The sequence below is a fragment of the Bidens hawaiensis genome, unplaced genomic scaffold (assembly GCF_021521415.1).
Source record: "Bidens hawaiensis isolate Kalapana, Puna unplaced genomic scaffold, B.hawaiensis_p1.1 tig00013805_1, whole genome shotgun sequence".
Lineage (NCBI taxonomy): Eukaryota > Viridiplantae > Streptophyta > Magnoliopsida > Asterales > Asteraceae > Bidens > Bidens hawaiensis.
This window is the reverse complement of record NW_027492179.1, coordinates 30,250-51,711: the sequence shown is the minus strand read 5'-3', so window position 1 is coordinate 51,711 and position 21,462 is coordinate 30,250. Positions and strand designations below refer to the sequence as shown.

At 40.1% G+C, this 21,462-nt stretch overlaps 1 protein-coding gene across 1 annotated transcript; it reads right to left on the bottom strand.

Annotated features, from left to right (window-relative positions):
• Window positions 1–17,075: 17,075 nt before the first annotated feature.
• On the bottom strand, window positions 17,076–21,112 carry LOC143544954 (ADP-ribosylation factor 2). Its single transcript, XM_077036922.1, has 6 exons — window positions 20,914–21,112; window positions 18,774–18,844; window positions 18,505–18,624; window positions 18,294–18,412; window positions 17,350–17,431; window positions 17,076–17,276 (listed from the first exon to the last, which is right to left on the bottom strand). Exons 1-6 carry the CDS (start codon window positions 21,059–21,061, stop codon window positions 17,271–17,273), a joined length of 546 nt encoding a protein of 181 aa, XP_076893037.1. The 5' UTR covers window positions 21,062–21,112; the 3' UTR covers window positions 17,076–17,270.
• Window positions 21,113–21,462: the final 350 nt, after the last annotated feature.

The following is a 21,462-nucleotide window of genomic DNA, read 5'->3' as shown; positions in this document are numbered from 1 at the left end:
AATGGTCAACTTCGCGTTTATCTTCGCCCACACAGATTAAAATTTAACAATCAAAGAACCAAGTAACCCAAAGTTTAAAAGTTTAAACCGTAATACGAAATACAAAACGAAAATTTGAATAATAGAATAGACGGGATCAAATTTCAGTCTTGACGAGAGCCTGCATGTTTTAGAAAAAATCCGAACAAAAATCATACTAATCAAGTGGCTGTCACTCAGATCCATGTTCAGCGGTATTATGACATAAAGAAGCAGGTTGTAGGCAGGTAAAAAACTTAGTATGGTTTTCATCGCTTCTGTGATTCGGATTAGGTTCAATTAAGCTCAAAATTTAGATGGATATCACATGAGAGATTGTGGTTTCTCCTATCTATTCTCAAAACGTATTTGGCTTTCCCCAAGTCACCCCGAGTTGACTTCGACCCGTAGTGTCTGATTAAACAATGAGTACACGTCTATCTTCGGAGTCTTCTTCCCGCTCTTCTTATACTTGAAAAATTCTTTCTAGCCGCTTTCTAGATATTTGTAATAACATAAGCTTCAGAAGGCTTAATAATAATAACGAGAGGTTTTTTTTTTTTTTTTTTTTTTTTTACAAATAAAGACATTAATATTACTTCAAATTGAAGATAACTGCAAGTCCCGAATCTGGATCACTACAGGTACTTAACACTATCTTCGCGGGAATCAGAACACTCATGGGCTCGTGTATGACTGGGTAATCACTTTTCTGCCTATTATTCGGAAAGATGTATATGGAGACATGCACAATTCAGAATAATTCTCCACATTAAATCGAAAATATTTAGTTTGTATCACTTCTACTTTTACGCACCATAGAAAACTACCATAACATACAATGACTGTTTTAGAGTCTTTGAGGCCTAATAACTTCACCAGTTAAGCACACAAAATCAGTTCATCTATCACTTTCCAAGGTTGGATCAATTTTCATTTTAAACACCGTATTGAAACTTTTTACGGAGTTATAGACTTGAAAAATTATATCATCTCCCTTAAAAAAAATTAAATTCTATCGCCCCGATCAAGTCAAAGTCTTCAGATAAACGGCTATCCCGAAGATCCAATGGATCAGCCGGACCGACAACATACGAGTATGTGTCCTTCTAACTAAGTATGAACGACTAATTTTAAGCGAAAGAATAAAAACCCATCATAAACCGCCCCGGTCACTTTTAGTCATCTGGTTAACGGCTATCCTTATAATCTACAAGTAGAAGTAAGGACCAACCATATCCTTAGATATATCCTTCAAACCTGAGCAATCGACATAATTTTAAGCGATAGTGATGTTTTTTTTAAGATAAAACTGAAAACAAGGTTACTCGGGATTGATCATCCCATTAAGCTCAAGAACATTTTGAAAACGGGATCGGTTAACGATTTAGTAAAAAGACCGGCAAAAATATCCAGTGAATTAACCTTTTCAAGCACAATTAATTTTTTCTCAGCACAATCCCGTATAAAATGATGACGAATGTCAATATGTTTATTTTTACTGTGTTTAACGGGATTGTTAGTTACTGAGATTGCAACAGTGTTATCAACGCAAATAGGAGTTTGAGTGAAATTCAGACCATAATCGCGCAATTGCTGTTGTATCCATAAAACCTGGGAGCAGCAGTTTGATGCTGCCATGTACTCTGCTTCGCAGGTGAAAATGGCTACTGAGGTCTGCTTCTTGCACTGCCACGACACCAATCTTCCTCCGAGAAACTGACATCCACCGGTTGTTGACTTCCTGTTCTGATTGCAACCTCCATAGTCATAATCGGTGTAAGCTACCAAATCCAGTTCTCCCCCTTTCGTGTACCATAGTCCCAACTTAGGCTTTCCTTTGAGATACCGCAAGATTCTCTTCACTCCATTCATGTGGGATTCCTTCGGGTTTGCCTGAAAACGAGCACAAAGACAAACTGCAAACATAATGTCAGGTTTAGATGCAGTTAGATACATTAAAGAACCTATGATTGCCCGATATTGAGTTGGATCCACATCTTCATCACTGTCGGAATCAGCACCCAGTTTGTGGTTGACGCAGATTGGAGTGTCAAATGGTGCACTATCATCCATCTTGAAGCGTTTTAGCACATCATGGACATAATTCGTTTGATGAATAAACATACCATCTTTCTTTTGATCAAACTGCAATCCCAAAAAGAAAGTTAATTCACCCATGGCGCTCATCTCAAACCTCTTTTTCATGACCGCTTCAAATTCCTGACACATAGTTACTCTTGAGGCAGCAAAAATGATGTCATCGACAGAGACCTAAATGAGAAGAAAATCTCCCCCTTTTCTCTTGACAAACAGCGTACTATCAATCTTTCCTCTCTCGAACCCATTCTCTAGCAAGTAGTCTGACAGTGTGGCGTACCAGGCACGAGGAGCCTGATGTAACCCATATAATGCTTTGCTCAGTTTGTACACATGATCAGGAAAATCTGGGTCAGGGAAACCCGGGGGTTGTTCAACATATACCACCTCATCGACTTTACCATAAAGAAAAGCGCTTTTCACATCTAACTGGAAAACCTTTATCTCTTTGTGTGCAGCATATGCCAAAAACAGTCAGATTGCCTCCAATCTCGCTACAGGAGCAAACACTTCATTGTAATCAACTCCTTCCTGCTGATTAAACCCTTTCACTACCAATCTTGCCTTGTTCCGTATGATTATCCCCTTCTCATCTCTCTTACATTTAAAAACCCACTTTGTGCCGATAGCGTTTACTTCTAGCGGTTTTTCAACTAATTGCCACACTTCCATCTTCTCAAACTATGCCAGTTCTTCCTGCATGGCTTCAACCCACGAGCTATCCTTCAGTGCCATTTGATAATTCTTTGGTTCAATCTGGCTGATAAAGCAGGTGTACAAGCATTCATTTATAATTCTCGTGTCTTTTATGCTTGCGTAAACACATGTGTGTTCATCCAAACTTCTTCTTGTACGAACATGTGACAATCGTCAATTTCAGGTTAACTCCGTTAACTCAACTCCGTCAATTCAAACTTAAGATCACTGAATCTATAACGCACACCTCATTACATTTAAACTAGGGTTTAAATGACGCTTAACACTTACTACATGTGTAGTCTTTCGGGAATTGCACCGAAACGCAAACGAGTTGACGCAAACGATTGGTGAATAAACGAAAAACGTCAAAACAATAATTATGTGATAATTAGGTGTTAGACTTATGTGTTATGTGATAATATTGGTTAAAACACTAACTCAAGATGTAAACAAGTTAGTTTAAACTAGATAAGTAATACTTAGAAGTGGAGGGGCCAAGATGTAACATATTATTATTTATAATATGTTAACCTTAACTCTTTCCTCCTCCCCACACAATCCGATCGCCCCCCCTGGCTCCCTTGGCTGCCGTCGACATACACACACATACATACAATCAATTTCAAGCTTTTGATTGAAGATTAAGGTGTTAGGAAGAACGCTAGAGAGAGTTTTTCTGTGACGCGCATCTTGGTGAATTATTTTAGGAATACTTCGCAAACAGTGAGTTTCACTTACCCCTTTTAAACTGTTTTCAAACGCTTTTCTCTTGGGGGAGATAACATACTCCGAAAACGCATTTAAGATTTTGTTAATATAGATTATATATCACTTGTAAAGACTAAGTGGCAAACGCAATAACTAAAGTCCTTCATTCACATCGAACCGTTTAATATTGGATAATAGCGAGTCATTGTTGAGTAGTACTACTGGGTTTGACAAACCCCACCCAACGCTAAACTCGACTGGAGGTCGAGTGGGTGTAATCTTGGCTAAACACATACCATGGTCGGGATAGACCTGGTGGCAAGGCAAATGATAAACAGTCAGCTTCGGTGTCGAACACTTAGTGATACTTGTTTTATAGGCTAGCTACCTATAGATATATAATTGACATAACACAAAACGCTGTAACGCAAAACGCTGTAACGCAAAACGCTGAACGCAAACGCTAAACGCTTTATTTTATATAAACTTGTGAACTCACCAACCTTGTGTTGACACTTTTAGTATGTTATTCTCAGGTAGCCGAGGCGGGCGCGCGGTTTAGGATCATGCATTGCTTGAAACACTTTTAATAATGCAAACTTATTTTAAACTGTTATCATAGGGTTTTATGTCGTCCTGCGTGACGCAACATTGGTTTCTATGGTTTTTACGCTTCCGCATTTAATTACTCGTAAACGTTTTCATGGTTTTGAAACTTTGTTTTATGGTTTGATTATAACTAATGAATCCGATCCTGTTAGTTCACACTTTCTGACGGTAAAACTCCGTTAGTGGATTTTGAGGATGTGACAGATTGGTATCAGAGCCATTGGTTATAGCGAACTAGAAGCTGCATGAATAATACACTATAACCGCGACGACCCATTAGTTATAATGATACGCACTGCATAGATTTGTGTAGTCTTTGTTATCTTATCTCTTTACCTCTTTCACTCATACGCGCGCGCATACACGGCTTACCTGTAGGAATGTCGACGCCGCCATCATCATCATCATCCGATAAGATGACTCATGCTCACGGGAAGGAACCGCAGTTACCTACCGCATCGCCACCCCGTGTAGTCCCGGAACTCGAAGCTCCCGCACCGAAGAGGTACCGCTTATCCGGAGGCATGTACGAAAGCGAAGTTAGCTGGGATTGGTACCCTAATATGATCAGACGTATGGTCTATCGCGAACAAGTTCCCCCGTTACCTCACCCGAGCCACCCTGCTTATCCCAACACCCTACCACCCATAACCGAACCTGTAGAGCGAGTTCTCGCAGCTGCCGTTTCTTGTTTGGAGCATGACGTGGGTTACATGCGCTATACGAGAGCTAACGTTTCCGGACTGTTAAAAGACGGAACCGAGACTAAGGAGGAAATTGCCAGTATGACAGTGGCAATGAAGGAAATGCAAGAGGCTAGTGATCAACAGATGAAGATTATGAGAAAGATGCAAGCCGAGATGATAGACTTGCAAGAGCAACTCCAAGTAGCAAGAACCCGAACCGAGATAGCTTTAAAGCGTTGCGATGTCTTACAAATGCAAATTGCTCAGAACGCAGCCGAACCTGAGGCAGAGCCTGAGGCCGAGCCTGAGGCAGATCCCGGAGAGGAGCCTGAGGAGGACCCCGAGAAAGATCTCGAGGAGGAACCTGAAGAAGAACCGGAGGAAGAACCGACTGAGGAGGAGGCACACTCAGAGGTGTCCTCAGATGATGACATCTAGTGATGATAACACCTAGATGGAGGGGTTGTCTCCATCCGAACTATTATTTTCTATGATTTTAAGGATTGATTGGAAATACTTTGTAGCGAATACAATGGTTTTAATCATGAATTATTAATTAGATTAATATATGGTTGTGATGTGATGTTTCTTATTTCTTTCTTACCTATCTTTTATTACATGTATGGTGTGTTATATATGAAAGAAAAATTCATGTTTAACATTTTATACTGTGATTCTAGGAAATGGCTGGAAGAAACGCTGGACACGGACGTGGTAACATCAACTTGACTGCAGCTGAACTCCAAACTCTGCTGAACGACCATGCGGCGGCCGCTTTAGCCGCACATGTTCAGAACCAAGCTGGAGATCCAATTGGAACGTGTACCTTCAAGAATTACCTTGACTGCAAGCCCAGTACGTTTAAGGGCACTGAGGGAGCTATAGGCTTCCTGCGTTGGGCTGAGAAGGCCGAATCGGCGTTTGAGATGTGTAATTGTCCCCTGCCAGTAGGGTCAAATTCGCTGCTGGAACACTTGAGGATTCTGCCCTCACTTGGTGGAATTCAAACGTGCAGATCCTTGGATTGGAACTGGCTAACGCGATGAACTGGGAGGAGTTCAAAAACATGATGCGAGAAGAGTACTGTCCGAGAGAAGAGATTGCAAAGTTAGAGTCAGAATTTTGGTCATTGAAGATGGTGGGCTCAGAAATAGAAGCTTACACTACCCGTTCTCACGAGTTAGCGGTGATGTGTCCGCGGATGGTAGATCCGCCGAGTAAGAGGATTGAAATGTATATTGATGGGTTAGCACCGCAAATTCAGGGCATGGTGACGTCTTCCAGACCAGCCACGATTCAACAAGCGATCCGTTTAGCTCACAAACTGACGGATCAAGCTGTGACCCAAGGTGCGTTACCATCTAGGGGTTCAACCGCTAAAGCCCGTGACAACCCGAGTAATGATAACAACAGCAACAGCAACCCGAGCAGCGGAAAGAGAAAGTTTGACAACACCAGATCCTCATCCTCGAACCTCCCACAGCAACAACACTACCGTAAGCCCGAATTCACTCGGAGCTTCAACAATAAGAGTCACAACAACAATAACAACGGTAGCGGGCAGGGTTCGAGCGGATATGCTGGGAAATATCCGAAGTGCAATAGGTGCAACTACCATCATGCTGGCCCGTGTGACCGTGTCAAGTGTCAGAGATGCGGAAAGATGGGTCACCAGGCAAAGGAATGTAGAGGAGACCTTGCGGCAAAGGGTGCTCCTAAACCACCTATGACGACGAAGGGATGTTTCGAATGTGGGCAGGAAGGTCATTTCAGGAAAGATTGTCCCAAGCTGAAACAGAACGACAACAATGGAGGTAATGGAAGTGGCAGTAGTGGTGGAAACAATGGTAAAGGAAGAGCTTTTGTTATTGGGTCGGGTCAAGCCCGCAATGATCCGTATGTGGTGACTGGTAAGTTCCCTGTGAACGATTGTTTTGCTTCTGTATTGTTTGACACTGGAGCTGATAGGAGTTTTGTGTCGAAAGCCTTTAGTCAACTCTTAGACTTAACTCCAACTCCATTAGATGCTAAGTTTCCTGTTGAATTAGCTGACGGTAAGACTATAGTAACGACCCATGTACTTGCGGGATGTAAGTTAAAACTGTCAGGTCATGTTTTCGATATTGACCTTATTCCATTTTCGCTTAGTAGTTTCGATGTCGTGGTCGGCATGGACTGGTTATACGAGAACCGAGCGGAGATTATATGTCACGACAAGATAGTCCACATCACTACCCCTTCCGGCGAGATCATTTCGATCCGAGGTGAGAGAAGCGGCATGACCACCAGCGTCATTACCCTCATGAAGGCGCAGAAGTACCTACGAAAGGGTCATCCGGCAATTTTGGCGCAGATTGTTGAGAAACCCGCGGAGGAGAAGCGAATTGAAGATATACCGATTGTGCGGGATTTTCCGGAAGTTTTCCCGGAGGATTTGCCTGGACTCCCTCCTATACGACAAGTCGAATTCCAAATCGAGTTGACACCCGGTGCAGCACCCATAGCACGAGCCCCGTATCGGCTCGCACCGGCGGAGTTTCAGGAGTTGTCCACTTAGTTGCAGTATTTATTAGATAAAGGTTTTATCCGACCTAGCTCATCACCATGGGGAGCCCCTGTCTTATTTGTCCGAAAGAAAGACGAGACTTTCCGCATGTGCATCGACTACCGTGAGTTGAACAAGGTGACGGTCAAGAACCGTTATCCTTTACCCCGAATTGATGATTTGTTTGACCAGCTTCAAGGATCGAGTTATTACTCGAAGATCGATCTGCGATCTGGTTACCACCAACTAAGAGTGCGCGAAGAAGATATCTCAAAGACGGCTTTCAGAACACGGTATGGTCACTACGAGTTTTCGGTTATGCCTTTTGGCCTAACCAACGCACCAGCCGTATTTATGGATCTCATGAATCGAGTATGCAAGGCGTACCTCGACAAGTTTGTGATTGTTTTCATTGATGATATTCTCGTCTACTCCAAGGACGAAGCTGACCATGGAGAACACTTAAGGGTAATTCTGGAATTATTGAAGAAGGAACAACTGTATGCTAAACTCTCGAAATGTGAGTTTTGGCTTCGCGAGGTTCACTTTTTAGGACATGTGATCAACGAGAATGGTATCCATGTCGATCCCGGTAAGGTAGAGGCCATCAAAAACTGGGAAGCACCTAAGACTCCGACCGAGGTGCGGAAATTCCTAGGACTGGCCGGCTACTACCGACGTTTCATCGAGGGATTTTCAAAGATTGCTCAACCCCTCACCGCTTTGACTCACAAAAACACTAAGTACAATTGGGGTGACGCGCAAGAATCCGCTTTTCAACTGTTAAAAACCAAACTCTGTAGCGCCCCTATCCTAGCCCTCCCCGAGGGAACGGAAAATTTCGAGGTACACTGTGACGCATCAATACAAGGTCTCGGTTGTGTGCTGATGCAACTCGAGAAGGTTATAGCTTATGCCTCTCGACAACTACGGGTTCACGAGAAGAACTACACGACCCATGATTTGGAACTCGGAGCTGTGGTGTTTGCCCTTAAGATATGGAGGCATTACTTGTACGGTACCAAGTTTACCATTTACACCGACCACAAGAGTCTCCAGCATATCTACGATCAGAAGGAGCTGAACATGCGACAGCGTCGTTGGGTCGAGCTGCTTAAGGATTATGATTGTGCCATCAAGTACCACCCTGGCAAGGCCAATGTAGTGGCCGACGCCCTCAGTAGAAAAGAATCAGATAAACCCAGGCGGGTGCGAGCATTGCAACTCACGATTCATGCAAACTTACCCGACCAGATTCGCGATGCGCAACTCGAAGCTTTGAAAGATGATAATCTTCCATCAGAACTCATGCGGGGTATGAACAAGCAACTTGAAACCAGATCGGACGGGGTCCGATATTTTGAGAACCGGATTTGGGTTCCACGGTTCGGAGAGTTGAGAACTCTGGTAATGGACGAAGCACACAAGTCCAGATATTCTATCCACCCTGGCTCAGATAAAATGTATCAAGATTTAAAGGCACTTTACTGGTGGCCGAAAATGAAAGCCGACATTGCCACCTACGTGAGCAAATGCTTGACTTGTGCCAGAGTCAAAATAGAATACCAGAAACCATCTGGTCTACTGCAACAACCGGAACTCCCAATGTGGAAATGGGAGCACATCTCAATGGATTTTATCACGGGTTTACCTAAGACACCGACGGGATGCGATACCATCTGGGTGATCGTTGACCGGTTGACTAAGTCTGCACACTTCTTAGCGATTAAGGAATCGGACAAAATGGAAAGATTGACTCACGTTTACATGAAAGAAGTGGTGTCTAGGCACGGAGTGCCTGTCTCAATCATTTCTGATCGAGATTCCCGTTTCACTTCGCACTTTTGGAAGTCGCTACAAAGCGCACTAGGCACCAGTCTTGATATGAGCACAGCATACCATCCTCAGACGGATGGGCAAAGTGAACGAACTATTCAGACCTTAGAGGACATGTTGCGTGCATGTGTATTGGATTTCGGAAAAAGTTGGGAACCTCACTTACCTTTGGTAGAGTTTTCGTATAATAACAGCTACCACGCAAGTATTAAAGCAGCCGTTTGAAGCGCTGTACGGACGGAAGTGTCGATCACCACTCTGCTGGGCAGATGTGGGTGACAGCCAAATCACTGGTCCAGAACTGGTACTCGAAACTTCGGAAAAGATTGTTCAAATCCGAAATCGCATGGCAGCAGCACGAGATCGCCAAAAGAGTTACGCCGACAAGCGCCGAAAACCTCTCGAATTTCAAGTGAACGATCGAGTGTTACTCAAAGTCTCACATTGGAAATGTGTGGTTCGCTTTGGAAAGCGAAACAAACTCAACCCACGATATGTTGGACCCTATCGAATAACTGAGCGCATTGGTCCGGTGGCGTACCGACTGGACCTACAAACGGAACTCAGTGGCGTACATAATGTATTCCATGTATCCAATTTGAAGAAATGTCTATCTGATGAAACCCAAGTAGTCCCTTTGGAGGAACTGCAAGTTGATGAACAGTTACATTTCATTGAAGAACCAGTCGAGGTTTTGGATTTGGAAACCAAAACACTCAAGCACAGCAAAATTCCAATCGTTAAGGTTCGTTGGAACTCGAGACGTGGACCGGAGTTCACGTGGGAACGCGAGGATCAAATGATGAAAAAGTATCCTCACCTTTTTAAAGGGCTGACCAAACACAGAAAACCACGAAACCCGGCAAACCGTCAGAAATCACCGGAGGTATGAATTAAATTTCGGGACGAAATTTCTTTCTACTAGGGGATGATATGACAAACTGAAAATTTTTCTTACTTTTTCAGACACTCATCACGACTTGACTCAAATTTTCGGCACGAAAATTCTTTAACATGGGAATGATGTGACAATCGTCAATTTCAGGTTAACTCCGTTAACTCAACTCCGTCAATTCAAACTTAAGATCATTGAATCTATAACGCACACCTCATTACATTTAAACTAGGGTTTAAATGACGTTTAACACTTACTACATGTGTAGTCTTTCGGGAATTGCACCGAAACGCAAACGAGTTGACGCAAACGATTGGTGAATAAACGAAAAACGTCAAAACAATAATTATGTGATAATTAGGTGTTAGACTTATGTGTTATGTGATAATATTGGTTAAAACACTAACTCAAGATGTAAACAAGTTAGTTTAAACTAGATAAGTAATACTTAGAAGTGGAGGGGCCAAGATGTAACATATTATTATTTATAATATGTTAACCCTAACTCTTTCCTCCTCCCCACACAATCCGATCGCCCCCCCCCCCCCCCTTGGCTCCCTTGGCTGCCGTTAACATACACACACATACATACAATCAATTTCAAGCTTTTGATTGAAGATTAAGGTGATAGGAAGAACGCTAGAGAGAGTTTTTCTGTGACGCGCATCTTGGTGAATTATTTTAGGAATACTTCGCAAACAGTGAGTTTCACTTACCCCTTTTAAACTGTTTTCAAACGCTTTTCTCTTGGGGGAGATAACATACTCCGAAAACGCATTTAAGATTTTGTTAATATAGATTATATATCACTTGTAAAGACTAAGTGGCAAACGCAATAACTAAAGTCCTTCATTCACATCGAACCGTTTAATATTGGATAATAGCGAGTCATTGTTGAGTAGTACTACTGGGTTTGACAAACCCCACCCAACGCTAAACTCGACTGGAGGTCGAGTGGGTGTAATCTTGGCTAAACACATACCATGGTCGGGATAGACCTGGTGGCAAGGCAAATGATAAACAGTCAGCTTCGGTGTCGAACACTTAGTGATACTTGTTTTATAGGCTAGCTACCTATAGATATATAATTGACATAACACAAAACGCTGTAACGCAAAACGCTAAACGCTTTATTTTATATAAACTTGTGAACTCACCAACCTTGTGTTGACACTTTTAGTATGTTATTCTCAGGTAGCCGAGGCGGGGGCGCGGTTTAGGATCATGCATTGCTTGAAACACTTTTAATAATGCAAACTTATTTTAAACTGTTATCATAGGGTTTTAAGTCGTCCTGCGTGACGCAACATTGGTTTCTATGGTTTTTACGCTTCCGCATTTAATCACTCGTAAACGTTTTCATGGTTTTGAAACTTTGTTTTATGGTTTGATTATAACTAATGAATCCGATCCTGTTAGTTCACACCCTCTGACGGTAAAACTCCGTTAGTGGATTTTGAGGGTGTGACAGAACACCGTCAGAAGGATTACCGATCACATTCTCCAAAGGATGATTCTTGTGAATTTTAGTAGTCTGTATCGGACCGACTTCCAGATCATTCTCAAGATTTGAAGAAAGTTCATCAGTGTGAGACTGATGTTGAGTGTGAAATGGATTGTAGAATTCATCTTCATTCGAGACATCAGGAGTTTCAACCGCACTAGACGAGGTTGGTTGATTTTCATCATATTGTGGACGTTGCACAATGGTCTCCTCGTCATCATACAGTATCTGTGAGGCCATTTTCTCATCAATGTCTGCAAAATCCAAGTAGGACACATTAAAAGATTTAAATAACTTATCATAGTCGAAAGCCTATGCCGGTCCCATGCTAGGCCTTGGTGATTTGTAACTAGTAATGTCAATGTTACAGACCACCTCAACCTTTTTGTTCGATAGATTAAAGACTCTTCTGTTGGATGTCCCAACAACATAGTCAACTAAGATATCTTCGTCGGCTTTCTCACCAAATTTAGAGTTAGTCTTTAATATCGAACATGGGGCCTGAAAGGTTCGAGACCCTTCAAGTTTGGCTTTCTACCATGCATAAGTTCATAACATGTTTTATTTAATCTTTTAACAGTTAAAACACGATTACGGACATAACAGGCTGTAGCAACAGCCTCAGCCCAGAACACCACGAGAAGTTTAGCATCTGCCAGCATGGTCCTTGCGCCTTCGATTAGAGTTCTATTCTTCCTTTCAGCTACTCCATTTTGCTGTGGAGTATATGGGGCACTGTACTGATGCTCTATCCCTTTCTGTAGACAAAACATCTCCATCTGATAGTTCTTGAATTCTGTACCATTATCACTCCTGATGTACTTAACCTTCCTCACAACAATATTTTCCACCTTGGTAATCAAGTTAATTACCAACTGAACTGTCTCATCCTTTGTCTTCAGAAAATACACTCAATAGTATCGAGAATAATCATCGGTTACAACCAAACAATATGAAGTTCCTCCTGAACTCTTTACATTCACTGGACCAAAGAGATCCATGTGAAGTAGGTCCAAGGTGCTGACAATCGAGTTAACTTTTTTGGAGTGATGAGGCTTCTTGTGCTGTTTTCCTTTCTTGCATGATACACATTGGTCTTCAAAATTGAAGTTCTTCAAAGGAACCCCTAGCACCAACCCATTCGTTCATCTTATGAAGATGTATATGACCCATTCTCTGGTGCCACAGTTCTGACTCAGATTCTGTTGCTTTTGACAGGAGACATGATTTTTCTGTTGTCATCTCGGCTGATCTCATATCCATCACATACGTGTTCTTCTCTCTTGGAGCTCTCATTACCACCCACGTTTCTGGTATCTTGAAACCAGGATAAAGTACAAGTGCCTCATCTTTAGTAAAATGAACAGTGTATTCTTTGTCACAAATCTGAGATACACTCAACAAGTTATGCTTCAATTCTTCCACAAAATTCAGCTTTTCCAACTTTATTCTTCCATTCGTCACAGTTCCAATACCACTAATTCTTCCTCTACTTTCTCCTGCGAAACTAACCCTTCCTCCTTGAACAGATTTCCAGTCACGTAACAATTTCTTGTTACTAGTCATGTGCCGAGAACATCCACTGTCAACAACCCACATATTGTTTACAACCCTGTTTGACTGTTCCTGCACAATTAAAGAAATAGATTAAAATCTGGGGACCCAAGACCTTCTGGTCTTGGGTTGATTAAATCTGTTATCCGGCATCCAGTATCTTGGTTGCCCAAAGTTAGTTTGAGGAGAGTTTCTATGAGTTCTGTAAGGAAAACTTCTAGATGACTGGCTATGAGGTCATCCAAACCTTCGTGAGTTAATTGAATTATAATTATTGGTTTGGTAATTTACTGGGAAAAAACGAGACTGATTTCTTTGAAATCTTGGAGTAGACCAATGATTGAAATTTGGTGTGTTAGTGTTCTTACCAGCGTCATAATTAGTACTCGTTTTATACTCAGTTTTAGTAGGCCTCATATTTCCAGGTTTTCTTTGTTTCAGAGGACAATCAGCGACAATATGTTCTATCCTGTTGCATCTAAAGCAACTTCTGTTCGAACTATTATGGTTGTTTTGAACTTTCGTCTCAAAAGTTGTTGCAGATGTCGATGTTGCGTTACTATCCGTTTGTCTAACATATGGTGGGACGAACGGATTTAGGGAAGATTTCTTTTCATCAAACTTATAGTCTTCCCCTCGTTTTAGTAACACAACCTCTTCTTTTATCTCACCCGATTCGGATGACTTGTCCGAATTTGACGAGACAGAGCTAGAGACAGTACTTGTGACATTAGAACTTGACTTACTCGTTTCACTCTTATTAACTTCAGTTTCGTTAGCAGAAATTTTTATAGGAACTGTCTGACTAATCTCAACATTCGCAGATTGCTGATTACTAGGAACATAAGTATAGTTATTGTTGTATGGTGGTGGAACTTCAGAAAATCCAATTCCCCCTTTGTTAACCGGGGAACGTTGAACACTTATGATGTGATCTAACATTGCCGAAGAATTTCTAAATTATTCAATTTTTCTGTTCAGTTCCATCACTTTTACCTGGTAATCAGCTATCTGTTTATCTTTTTCAGTAATTTGTTTGATCTTTTCTTCTAACACTTCATAACTAAGATCAATTACTTGTATTTTTTCAGCTAAAGTGGCTTTAAGACTTTTGATATCCTTTTCACTCACTTTTATTTTTACCGAGTAACTATTTTATTTAGTTTTAGAATAGTGATGTTCTTCTTTCAAAGTTTTAAATTGAGTATCCAAACTAACAAACTGATCAGTTAATGTTTTCAATTGTTCAGACAGGTTTTCACATTGTTCACAATGAAGTTCAGAACTTACCTCAGAGAGTTGATCGTTCACTTCTTCCATGTATGCTTGATCTTCCCCCGTCTCTTTCTCACTTCCCCCAGTTTCGATGTTTACCAAATTTGCCTATTCGAACACCTCCTAACTTGTATATTCCAGTTGTATCCACCGTTCTGTTGAGATACCATAGCTCTATTTTCACTACCACTCCCATTCTGTTGAGCAGGCCTGTTCTGACTTCGTTTGACTCTCTCATTAATACATTCCTTAGCAAAGTGACCGTTTTGTTGACAGTTATAACATCGAAATTTTGATTTATCAAATCCTGGTCTTTCTCCCACGAACTTTCTACCCGTTTTCTTCATGAATCTCTTTACCCTTTTTACTATCATAGCCATCTGCCACTGCAGATCCATCTCTTCCAAATCATCAGCATCGATCTGATCATAGTCTTCATCCAAGGTTGCAGGGTCGACTATTTTCCCTTTGATGTAATTCTCATAGGATGCAATGAAGGAAGCATAGAGAGCAAACTGTTGTTCAGCTGATTTAACACTCATGGGCATCTGTGAGTAGTTATTGCTTGGAGCATTGGATGAGAAATTACCAGTTGTAGTTTGAGGTTTTGAGGAATTACTACCTCCTGCTACGAAACATACGTCACCATCCATATTGAGAATCACATGACCATCTGGAGTGGAGTTTGATTCCCCCTTTGAGTAGTAGGCAGTGGATTCTGATTTTGAACTTGAGCTTGGAGTGACTTTCGCACCATACATTCCCGGATCCTGAACCTGATCAGTTGGTGTCTCCTTTCGAACCATGTTAAGTTCAAAATTTCGTAACTTATTTACCACCGTTTCCAGATCAATCTTGTCAAAGTCCTTATCTTTTCTCATTAGAACATTGTACATTTCCCATTTTGGTGGGAGAGCATCAAGAAGTTTCTCCACTATCTCTTCTTCCTTGTATTCAATAGAGTAGTTATTTAGCTCGGTCATCAAATGATAATATCGTGTGATAATATCGTCAAGTGATTCGTTTTTCAGATACTTGAATACGGAGAATTGGGTTTTTAGCAGCTTTGTCTTGGAAGTACGTATCCCAACATTAACTTCATATCTATTCTCTAGTGCTTCCCATAGTTCTCTAGCAGTTTTGTATTTTTTGAAGGTATGGAGAATCTCTTGTGGAAGTGCCATTGTTATAGATGCATGCACTTTACTCTCTGCCTCATACATTTTCTTTTCATCATCTTCCATCTTACTGTACTTCTTAATCTGTTCACGACCTTCAAACATGAACGTTGGTGGAATGTACCCGTCTTGAATGCAAACCCACATCTTTGCGTCTTGATACTTCACATACTGTTCAAACCGATCTTTCCATGCAACGAAATCAGTACCTTTCAGTAGTTTTGGAGATTTAGTTGCAGAACCAGCTTCAACCTCCATCTTTACTAGTTTTGTGATATTTATCGAAGTCATTGTTGAAAGAAAAAAGATTCAAGAATCAAAGACAAAATTTTGTGAACAGCTATAGCGAAGTTAGTATAACTTCGCTCTAGCTTACAACTTCGCTGGGCTTAACTTCGCTGAACTAATAATTTCGCTACTCAACTTCGCCAATATCTTCGCTACTTCTCAACTTCGCTGAAAATCTATATCTTCGCTGAAAACCCTAGTTTCAGTAGCGGCAACTTCGCCTGATGAACACTCGAGTTCTGCTGGTTTAATTAGGTCGTTTGCGAGGGACGCGAGGGTGATTTGAAAGTATATTTGATGAGGGAAGATGGGCAAAAGGCAAAAACGAGGTATATCAACGTAAACTCGTTCTGCGAATAGTTAAGCGAAACGATCTTAACACTCGTGTGATAATCCCGAACCACACAATCACGAGCAAAATGCTCTGATACCAATTGTAGGTTCCTAGCCGGATCTACACAGGAATATCTCGTAACACGAGGGTGCGGAATCCCCACGTAATACGATACGAGTGTAAGACAAATAATACGTTGAATATGTATACAAACACACGAGATTATACTGTAAAACTTGATGTATTGCAAGAGTCAACACGTGATACACAAGATCACAAAAACACGTTGTTCAGAAAAACCCTTCTTCCCAAAATACCCGAAGTTGAGGTATTTATAAACCTCGACAACTTCCCCTAACATGCTAGGCGAAGTTGTCATAACTTCGCTATGTCCCCAAGTTCGTCTAAATCCTAAGCGAACATATACTAAACAGTATTCAACACAAAACAAACAAACTAAACGATTACAGACACAGACAAAACACAAGATACTGAACTACTGACCTCATGCACCAACAGTGAACATGTGTGAAGATGGTGATATTAGCTTATTTTTTAAGACAATAAAAGCATATCATTAAAAAAAACAAACAGTCTTCAAGAGCTTATGTCTGCGCGCCCAGACATAGGCTCCTTGAAGACCTTATAAGCAAAAACAAACACAACCATGTTTAACAGTTAGCATTACTGAACATACATATTTAAGTTGGTTTGTTAGTCACTATTCTATCTTTGTTATTAGTTGGTCATATTTAACATCACCCGTCGGTTAAACCGCAAGGTCTAGTTCTCAAAACATTGCAATGAAGTCACGACCAAATAAAAAGAAATCATAAGTAGCAAAAAGAAACAAAGCACAAGATTAAGTGAAATACATAGTAGCAAAAGTACAACCTAAGGACCCAAAATTACAACTTTAGGTCTATCAAGGAAAACCTATTTAAAGAGTACTCAGTACTTGCAAGTTGCAATACAACCCAAACCTGGATATTATATCTCACACATTTTGCTACCCAACACATTCAAGATCCACAATCAGACTTATGCCTGTAATAAGAATAATTAAATTAGGTAAATAATAAGACTAAAGACCAACAAAAAAAAACTTATGTTTACTTGCCTTGTTAGCGATGTTATTGGAAAGCCAATCCAGACCCTCGTAGAGTCCCTCTCCTGAGGTTGCACAGGTGCTCTGGATGTACCTGTGAAAAAGAATAAAAACCAACAAGATTATAATTATTTGAATCATACAATTGTATGACAGCATTTTTTTTTTGGGTCCATTTTCTAATAAAAATAATAGGTGCACATAACGGCCACCAAGTATGCATCTGACTTTGTTTATACTAAGAATATAAACAAAGCAAAGCAGCTCATGAGCCACTTGAGATCAGCCCGCTAAAAACTCAAATCAAGCTGAGCCTTGAACGAGCCTGCGCCCGAACTTCACGCATCACACTCAAGTAGGCTTGTGAGCCTAAACGAGCTCATTATTTATACAGATTTTAATATATTCAAGATCTGTTTACATAATAATGATTATTATATAAGAAATTATGATAAAAAATAACCAAATACTATATATTGTGTTGCATAAAAAAATTTGTACTTATAAGTATGTACGAAATAATTTTAAATGTATATAAAATAAGTTACAAGACAATTAATATTATAACAAACAAGCCAAACATGAGCAAGCTCGGGCTATAGAAAAAGCTCTCGGCTTGTTTACACCCCTGTAAAAAAAGGCTAGATGATGAAATAGATTAGTCTTGTCAAAATATTAAGGGTTGTATTTGTCATCCGGACGTGTTTGTTGATATAAATGAAATAGTGTCAATAGTTGGAGGCCTCTTTATGCATTGACGATAATTAATCTGTCAATTGTGATGACAGAAAAAATCTAGATCTTTGAATAAAATAATCTAGGATGCATGAATTAAAATACAGAAAACGGGAGAGTTTCAGCGTTTTTGACCCATTTGAGACAAAATAAAATATTTATATAAAAAAATGGCCCGTTTAAGTAAACAAGTCGAAATTTCCATCCAGAAAAAGCCTTACCAGTGGCGCTGTCGGAGGGAATGGAGGCCAAGTTTGTCAGTGATTTCAGCAGCATTCATTGCATTGGGAAGATCTTGTTTGTTAGCAAATACGAGCAACACTGCATCGCGAAGCTCATCCTGCAGAGGAAATTGTTAATATCTTCAACTGATATAACTTCATACAGATACATATTTATAAGGTGGAATGTCAAAAATCATAAAAATTATACCTCGTTCAACATCCTATGTAACTCATCTCTCGCCTCAACAACTCTATCCCTGTCATTGCTATCAACCACAAAGATAAGACCTTGTGTGTTCTGGAAGTAGTGCCTCCATAGTGGACGAATCTGCATTCACATCAATTTAATATAAAATTCTTAAATCTGTATTTGCTTTAATGACATAATCATATTTCAGAGAGCGTGGATGGGAAACTGAACATACAAATGTATCATAAAACACCAAACAAAAGTCAACCATTAGCAATAGTTCATACCTTGTCCTGACCCCCGACATCCCAGACAGTGAAGCTGATGTTTTTGTACTCGACAGTCTCCACATTAAACCCTGCAAGAAATCGCAAATATCAGTAATGAAAACTGAACTAACACATGGAGCCTACATGTCTCTTGATGAAATGAATATGATAAGATCCTAGATCTTGGTCAAAGATGCTATTGAAAGGGAGGAAAGTGAATAAATGAGATGCTGAAGATTAGGGCCGGTTATTATTCTATTAGCTTAATTTTAGGGCCGGTTATTATTTTGTTGATGCTTATTTATATCTTTTGTTCTAGGTTTAGGGGAGTGAATGTTTATGTTTATGAATTTACTTGGTTATAATCCTTGTAATGGAGATCTAATCCTTCTCGAATAGGATTAATTGGAGAATAGCCCATCTCGAATCGGGCCAACTATCCTTTAAGTTTCTTGTTTAAGTTTCGGGTTTCTATCATTTGGTTCCATTGCCGGGAAACATTAAAGGAACGATGGTGCAAACCGGGGGTAGCGGTGGTAGCAGCTTACGTCCGATCAAATCGCCGCTCAATTGGCAGCCATCGCCGCCAAGCTTGACACCATACTCTCACGGTTGAGGGGTGATGTTGCAGAAATCAAGTCCCAGATGATAAGAGATGGCAACTATTGTGAAAAGGCAGATAAGGTTTGAAAGAACATGGAAACGGAGGACAGTTTAATGGCAGACAAAAGAGGCGAGATGGTTAACTCTTATAACCAGAAAACTCATCATCAGATTTTGAAAATTAAATCTGATGAACCTAATGCCATGAGTTTGGACCTTGAATCCGAGTCCAGAGTTGGCCATATAGAGCCCAACAAAAACCTAGTAGCAACACCTGCCTTCAAACCTAACTTATCGGTTGTTACTCAGTCATCACAATCCACTCCTAAAAATCCTTCCACACGTATTTGATTCCGTGAAGCACGGGCGATTTCTAGCATGCAAACTGTTGGGCTCAGGGGAAGAGGAAAAGAATACTGACTCTGAACAACCAACTGCAATTACAATTACAGGGGACACCTATAATAAGAAGGAAATCGTTGAAATCAAGTGGTCATCAAGGTCCGGTGTATATGCAAAAGACAAGGAAATCGCATGGCCTTCACAATATGCTCTAGCTTATGGATAGATATATGATGAGGGTCAGCCTATAATTGAATGGTTGATCGCTTGGCACAACAATTCCTCTCTTTTCGACTTGAGGACAAGTCATGTCTCCGGGTCGGAAGTATTGATAAGATCCTAGATCTTGGTCAAAGATGCTATTGAAAGGGAGGAAAGTGAATAAATGAGATGCTGAAGATTAGGGCCGGTTATTATTCTATTAGCTTAATTTTAGGGCCAGTTATTATTTTGTTGATGCTTATTTATATCTTTTGTTCTAGGTTTAGGGGAGTGAATGCTTATGTTTATGAATTTACTTGGTTATAATCCTTGTAATGGAGATCTAATCCTTCTCGAATAGGATTAATTGGAGAATAGCCCATCTCGAATCGGGCCAACTATCCTTTAAGTTTCTTGTTTAAGTTTCGGGTTTCTATCAGAAACTGCAATTAATTATTTCGTATCCGTCAAACTTGCTAATGTTATAAAAATAAAAATATAAGTAAAAACCAAGACAAAACTGATATAAGACAAAATATCCAAAGGTCAAAAAAATTTGTGACGTCCTTCCCGCAACTACACAGCATATATGATAATAACCAAACCACAACACAAGGTTATCCTTTAAATGGAATCGTCATCAGAGTCAAATAGGTATGCTTCAGGCATACTAAATTGATATTCAGGTATTTTCTTATTATATGTTCATGCTTTAATATATCAATATATTGGCGTTCGATGAATTTATGAACAAGCATAGTTCTACTTCAAAACACCAATATGCATATAATTTTGCGTTTAGACTATAGTAAACATCTAATAGACTAATAACCCATAAAAACTTTGTATTATAAATTACTATCATGCAGTATACATTTTCAAAGAAAGGGACAAGTTACAATTCCAAACATGGGGCGTAAGACAAGAAAAATATAACTCAAGTAGTGACAAGTTAAAAACTGGCACATGCATTGCCAACTGATCTACTAAAGAAATGAGTCAAATGGCATACCAATGGTCGGGATTGTTGTCACGATCTCACCAAGCTTGAGCTTGTACAAAATGGTGGTCTTACCAGCTGCATCAAGACCAACCATCAAAATACGCATCTCTTTCTTGGCAAAGAGCCGGCTAAAGAGTTTGGTGAATGTTAACCCCATTCCGCTGCTGAAGAAGATCCCTACAAAAAATAAACAATTATTACAAATCAGTGAAACTAATATGATATTATGATCTAACCAAAAAAAGGATTATAAACAATAAAGTATCATAACATTGTCAGAATAGTTGCAGAAACCAATCGTACATCACTTATAAAATATTATTGGCTAAATTTGTGTATACAAGTTACAATGTTACATAGACTACCACATAAACAACCATATACATACAGTAGCAGAATTCATACCAGCTAAATACCGATCAGTTAATCACAAGCTTAGTTAAGTCAATTTACAAATAAACATTCATGACACAATCTATAACCGATCAGATCTAAATAAAAAATAACTTCCTAACATAAAACCAGCATTTCATCTCCCAAAGTGATTAAACCTAACTG

What these genes read in the sequence shown, in the direction of transcription:
- LOC143544954 (XM_077036922.1), bottom strand. Translation starts at nt 21,061, where the DNA reads ATGGGGTTAACATTCACCAAACTCTTTAGCCGGCTCTTTGCCAAGAAA. An exon ending in ATGTCGGGGGTCAGGACAAG is followed by an intron (nt 18,625 to 18,773) that starts GTATGAACTATT and finishes ATGTGAATGCAG; the next exon opens with ATTCGTCCACTATGGAGGCA. An exon ending in TACATAGGATGTTGAACGAG is followed by an intron (nt 18,413 to 18,504) that starts GTATAATTTTTA and finishes TTTCCTCTGCAG; the next exon opens with GATGAGCTTCGCGATGCAGT.